Below are 6090 nucleotides of genomic sequence, written 5' to 3' on the forward strand. Positions count from 1 at the left end.
ATGACTTCACAGACAGAAATAAGCAGCTGCCTGATTCCTTGCTGATTTTACAGCAAATACATACTACTGCAATTGACCTGGTTTTGCAGAGTAGGTGTTAGGTGATGATGGCACAGGTGGGACCAATGCTTCTTTAAAAGGGACATTCTGATCTTGAAATCTAAGCCAGGTTTATACTTTTGAGTTAAAAGCAGTTTGGGTATGCAGCTCCCCTGGTGGAATTCTGTTTATTTGTGTGGTTTAACAAACTCCTTTCTCCTGTTTTTAAAATGTTTTCCCCTCCCTTGCTGCTGTGTGAAAAAATTGTCACAAATAAGGAAACTGAGCATAATGAACCAGTGAAACTGAGGCCATGTCTACACGTACAGCTGCGCCACTGCAGCGCATCTGGTGAAGACGCCATGTGCCGATGTGAGAGAGCTCTCCCATCAACGTAAAATCATCTCAATGAGTGGAAGTAGCTATGTCAGCGGAAGAAACTCTCCCGCCAACAGATAAGCACTTATGTCAGTGTAACTTATGTCGCTTAGGGGGCGTTCTATTCACACCCCTGAGCGACGTACATTTTCCCGACATAGATTGTAGTGTAGAAATAGCCTGACTTTACACAAAGTGCTGACACTGCAGAAACCAAAAACAGAAAAATGTTCTCTCTCCAGTCTGTAAGATACAGTCATTTTAGGTGCTCCTTGGAACAACAGTAGGTGAAAATTTTCAGACAGAAGTGTGATTTTTTTTAAGTTGACAAAATCCCTGTTAAATATGCCAACATAGAGTGCATGCAGTGTGTGTGCAAAGGAAGAAAGGAATTAGAGGGACCCACAATGTTTTTCATATGCTCTTTATGCTTTAATAAAAAAAAATACTATCAGTTTGAACTGGTTGGCATGTTTTTTCCATGTTTGTGTTTTTACTGGTGTGTTCTTTAACAGGGTGATAAAGACTTCCCTCCAGCTGCCGCTCAGGTGGCTCACCAAAAACCTCATCCCTCTGTGGAAAAGCTTCCTCATCCACAACACGTCAATCAGCACATCCACCAGCCTCGCAAGTGAGCCCTCTGTCAAAAAGCCAGCCAAACTGCATCAGTGAATACATTGTAGAAAGAAGAGATTAGAGTTTTTAGGATTCACGCTACCAAATCAATAAAACTGGCCTTTAAAAATGATATATGTTGCTTTTGCCTTAATTCTCCATGGTTTAATAAAAATGGAGACTTCATTAGATTCTGTTACTCCAGATGGAAAACATGCTGCTTCGCTGTTGTGTGTTTGCTGATCAAGAGCATTACTCAGTTTTTCCAGTTCATTTTTGCTTAGCATTGTAATATATCTGTTATTGCCAAGACCAAACTTGAACATAAATAATTAATCTGATGAATGGATTTAGATGCAGGATTGCCATAGCCAATAGCAGAGGTAGCTTTAATGTTAAACCTGTTGGGGATCATATAAGATTTTGTGTTTGGTTTATTTGATGTGGGGAGGATGTTTTTTGTATTTGTTTGGGAGGTTTGTAATACATGGGAGTCTGATTTTTATAGAATCTTGCAATCTGGACTATATTTGTAATCTAGAATATAAAAAAGAATGTTACTAAAGTTTTTATGCTTTAGATTCTCTCCTTTGAATTTAGCCATGGCAGAGAAGAATTGACCAGAACCCATGCTCAAATAAGGTGTGGGGGGAGGAATCTAGTTGATCCTTCATGATACATGTTCCACTTACACCACCTCTTCCATGTAGACGTTGCACATATGAAGTGCTGTAGCTTTAGGTGGGAGGAAGATGTCAAAATAGGGGGAAGCCTGTTCTATGCAATGTCATTCCTCAGCTCAGCTGTTGAATTTGTGAGACTTCAGGACCCTGTGAAGCCTTTCTAAATAAAGTGAGTAATAAGGCATAACGCTGTGTAGTAAATCAATGAGGTGCAAGCAGTCCAATACTGTGAAGAAGTGAGCTCCCTTACTTCCCACTGAGAGAGTTGACGGAACTCAGCATCTCACAGAATTGGGCCCAGAATAGAAGGGTAAATTCCTTTAACTTAAATACAGTATATGGTTACTGTTCTAAAATATGGACTATCTGTAACTGTAAATGTGGATAACATCATCATGCATGGTCTGTTATATACCATGTCTGATGTTTTTGCTAGTCTTTTACCATAGGCAAGCAGATGATGATACAGATGAGATATACCATTTTAACTAACATAATCTGATTAGTCAAGGTTAGGTCTGGCCATGTGTATAAATCTTTTTATGCTTGCACAGTTTAAAATCACTAGCTCTATCAAAATCAGTACCCCTATCAATTGCCTCCCACATCTAATCTCTATACACCCATGAAAAAATTTTAAAAACACGTAGCCTGTATTTTGTAATATGTACTTGAATTTTTAAAGGAATATAAATACACTACAGGCTTTAGTACCCTGCAGGATTATAGAACTTCACTTCAGGGAATGTGGCCACTTGGACCAACAGTGAAGTCACTCATCTGGCAAACCCTGGGAGCTCTGGACCGCTCAGGGCTTTGGTGGTGCATTTAGGGTTAAAATCAAATAGCATGAAAAAGTAGTGAGAGGAGAGCTTTAAAAATACTCTTTAAAACCATGCTAAATAAAGTCATGATTATTCTCTGAGTGGCTGATTATTGTAAACTGAAATAGAAAAACCAGTGGTATTTTCTAAATGGGATAATTTAGTTCACTGTGAGTAAGATTTACCCCTGTGCAGAGACCCTGCACAAGGGCTGTGCGTCACTTGGTGAGGATCCTCTACACAGAGAAATGAACTTCACCCTGTATGCATTCACGTACATCTGCAGACCAACAAAAAGTATAGTCTGGCTATACGATCCTTTTGTAAATGAAATAAGATTGTGAATTTCTTGGGCTTCTGGGAAAATATTCAAATTTAATAAAAATGTATGCAGGGATATTTTCTTGTCAGCTGTCTTCACCGTACTGTCAGCTTAAGAGACTTGTGAACTGTATTTGCCTTAAGGATGGAGCATCCGCTCAAATTAAAATGTGCATATTCAGCATTTGAAAAAACCATACTGAAACACACAGCACAGGCCCCTTCTCTAAGGGCACAGTCTTGTAATCCCTTCCACTGTGGTTTTGTTAAAGCCAATAGAATTACTTACCTGAGTGAGTTGACTTGCGTTTTGGGGCAGTCACTGTCTACTCCTCTTTTTGTACAGTGGCTACTGCAATGGGGCCTCATGCTTCGTTTGCCTTTAGGCACTATTGTAAAACATGGCTAATACTAATAATACTTGCTTGTTGGCAGGATTCAGCCCTAAAGCATTGCTGATACGCTAATGGTCCAGTCAACAGTTGGCACTGTCCTGCACCAGTACATCTTCCTCAGTTATTTAGTGGTATGTGGGTACTGGCTTTGGAATTTACTTGTGTCTAGCAATAGGAGATGACACTGCATGCTTCCACTGATTCGTTACTTATTACAGTGACCATCAAACTTATTGTTAAAAGCTAGGCACATGGATAGTTACATAGTTCTCCTATTGCTGGTTGTCGGTGGAATAAATACAGTATATATAGACAACCTTTGCAGCATCCATTAGATAGTCTAGACAGCTGTAGCTGTGTGCAGCAGAAAATTTCTCAGATAGTTTTAGCGATTTTAGAATTAATATAAGCTTAGAGGGACTCACTCTGTATAGACATAGTATAGAAACTGTTGGATATCCATGTTTGCACACATAGCACCACCTTGTCCAAAATAAAAAAATCTGAGCCAGGGGATGGATTGGGTGCTGCTGCTGCAGGATATATTTTAATTAAATAATTGCATTTTAACAGCCTTTAAGTGCGATATAAAGTATCCAGATGTTCAGCTGTTAACCTGAAATGAATGTTTGACGTTTCCTGGAATAGAATTGTCAGCATGGTAATGTAACAATAAAAATGGCTCCTGTGGTATATATTTGTGTACCTCTCCATAGGTACAATACATCTGAACTGTTATTTGATTCTTACTCAAAATGTTAAGCAATGATTCAACATTTGAACTAGTGACATTTATTGAGGTTGCTTGGCACAAGATACGGGAAGTTTTAAATAGATTCTCATCCTGTGAAGTATTCCTGGATCATTTAAAATAAAACTAGCTGCTGTCTACTAGACTGTTGGTTGCTAATGCTAGTTATGAAACCGAAAATCCGGGGATCCCCAGAAGTTCTTCGTGTAGAACAGATGTAGAAGCTGGGGAAACTAGGTACAGCAGTTTGTCTTAAATTGATATGGTAAAGGAAATGGTACTTAACATTTTAATGTAGTACTTGTTTCAGTTCTGTTCTCAATGCAAAAGGTTTTATAATCAGCATAGTAGTAATCTTCTCAAACTCCTTTAACACGATGTATAGATTTGTAGCACCCTTTGTAACAAGCTAGTTTAAAAAAACTAAGATCACCATATTTTTGGAGACTTACTGGTAGTAGTAATTTATTATTATTACTACTTACATAGCACTATAAATGTGCGTGGTGCTTCACAGTACACCTAAAGATGGATTCCCTGCTCTGAGGAGTTTACTGTCTAAAGCTCTGATGCTGCAAACATGTACACGTGTTTAACTTTACAGACATGACTTGTTCTATGAACTTCATTGGGACAAACCACATGCATAACAGACAGCTTCCCCATTCTAGAATTCACAAACCTGAAGTGGTGGGATATTAAGCCTAATAAAGATGGAGTGAAATTTTCACTGTTTGTGAATACTTTGGGGTGGTCTCTTAGCACTGGAGGTTGCCTTTTTCATTTACAGGTGGTGTCTTGTGCAGGTTTTACTGTAATTGAGAGGGTGCAAGGAATCTACATTAATGAAAAAAAATTTCCTCAAACCATTGGTACTTAGATGGGGTCATATAATAAGTACCCTCTCAGAAAAACTTGGTAACTCCACATGGTCGCTGTGTGACTTTTTAACTATTCCTGCCCTCAGGTTGTAGTTGTGGATCATGCAGGAGGCGGGCTACCTACTCTGAAGATATGGGTGGGAAGGGGCTGTAGTTCTGTGGGTGGACTGAGGACTCCATGGAATGTTAGCTGCTCTGAGTTCTTTTTCTAGGCCCCCTGCTCCCTGGTAATGTGAGACTACATACCCACGGGCCATTCATTCCAATAGCTGCATAAATGACAGATTCTCTAGGGAAGCGGGGCTCAGGGTGATACTGGGGCACATGTTATTGCTATTTAGTACAACATTACCTGTGGATATCTGCCATCTCCTGAGGGGAGAAGGCTCCTGAGCCCTAGCTGTAATGCGTTAAGGTGGAGAAGCCTCCAGGGGCTTGGAAGGGATAGAAAGCATGAAGTGGAGACGTTGCTTCTTTTTTCTGCATCCCTGAAAGCCTCTCAGGAATTTGTTTCTCCTGATTCCTCTCAGCCCACATCAATTGACAGAGAGTATCTGGCGAATGGTATTTTCCTTCACCTTTCTATAATATCCTGGGAAAAGCTTTGGGACTGGAAGGCTTGGAGAAGAGATGGAAAAGAATGTTTTGTACAAAGTGGTCCACAAAATGAAAAAAACTGAGGATTGCTATTTAAGACTTGTCCCTTTCCCTCTCCTGCAAGCTACTGAGCTGAGGCAGGAACAGGGGTACAACATTCTAAGCAGACTATTTATTACTGCTTGGAGGTGGCAGAGGTATTAAGATGTGATCATTTATGCAACCTGTACTGATCTCACAACACTTGCTAAGGGCCAGGTTTGAAATGCAGACACCAAGCCTATTACAAGATACACGCTTGCAAGTGATCTGGTAAGTAGCCCTGTAATACAATCCCTGCTGCCCAGCTTGTCTTTGAGGTATTTGTAGCAAACTGAAGTCCGTAGTATTCTACACTCACAGCATTAAAAAAAAAAAAAAAAAAAAAGCTTTTGTAATCTATGATTTTCAGGATTCTAAAAGTTGATTTGCGGTTAGTGAATGATGAATATAATACCACAGTGCCTACTGACGATAGTGAGGACACCTGTGTTACCTTGTAGTTCTCTCATTATTGTGTGTGTATATGTGAGCAAAAATTCTGTAGCAAAATGTTTTTACCCTTGC

At 39.7% G+C, this 6090-nt stretch overlaps 1 protein-coding gene across 3 annotated transcripts in view; it reads left to right on the plus strand.

Annotated features, from left to right (window-relative positions):
* The window catches only part of DAP (death associated protein), a 110533-nt gene extending 107896 nt beyond the window's left edge, over positions 1-2637 (plus strand). For 2 of the 3 annotated variants that reach the window (XM_075125453.1, XM_048839607.2), the window contains one exon: positions 933-2637. In XM_075125453.1, coding sequence (XP_074981554.1) covers positions 933-1052 — 120 coding nt within the window. In that variant the 3' untranslated portion in view covers positions 1053-2637. Of the gene's footprint in view, positions 1-317; positions 872-932 lie in introns of those variants that run through there. The other variant, XM_075125454.1, reaches the window with a different exon arrangement.
* Positions 2638-6090: the final 3453 nt, after the last annotated feature.

This window comes from Caretta caretta, chromosome 2, assembly GCF_965140235.1.
Source record: "Caretta caretta isolate rCarCar2 chromosome 2, rCarCar1.hap1, whole genome shotgun sequence".
Lineage (NCBI taxonomy): Eukaryota > Metazoa > Chordata > Testudines > Cheloniidae > Caretta > Caretta caretta.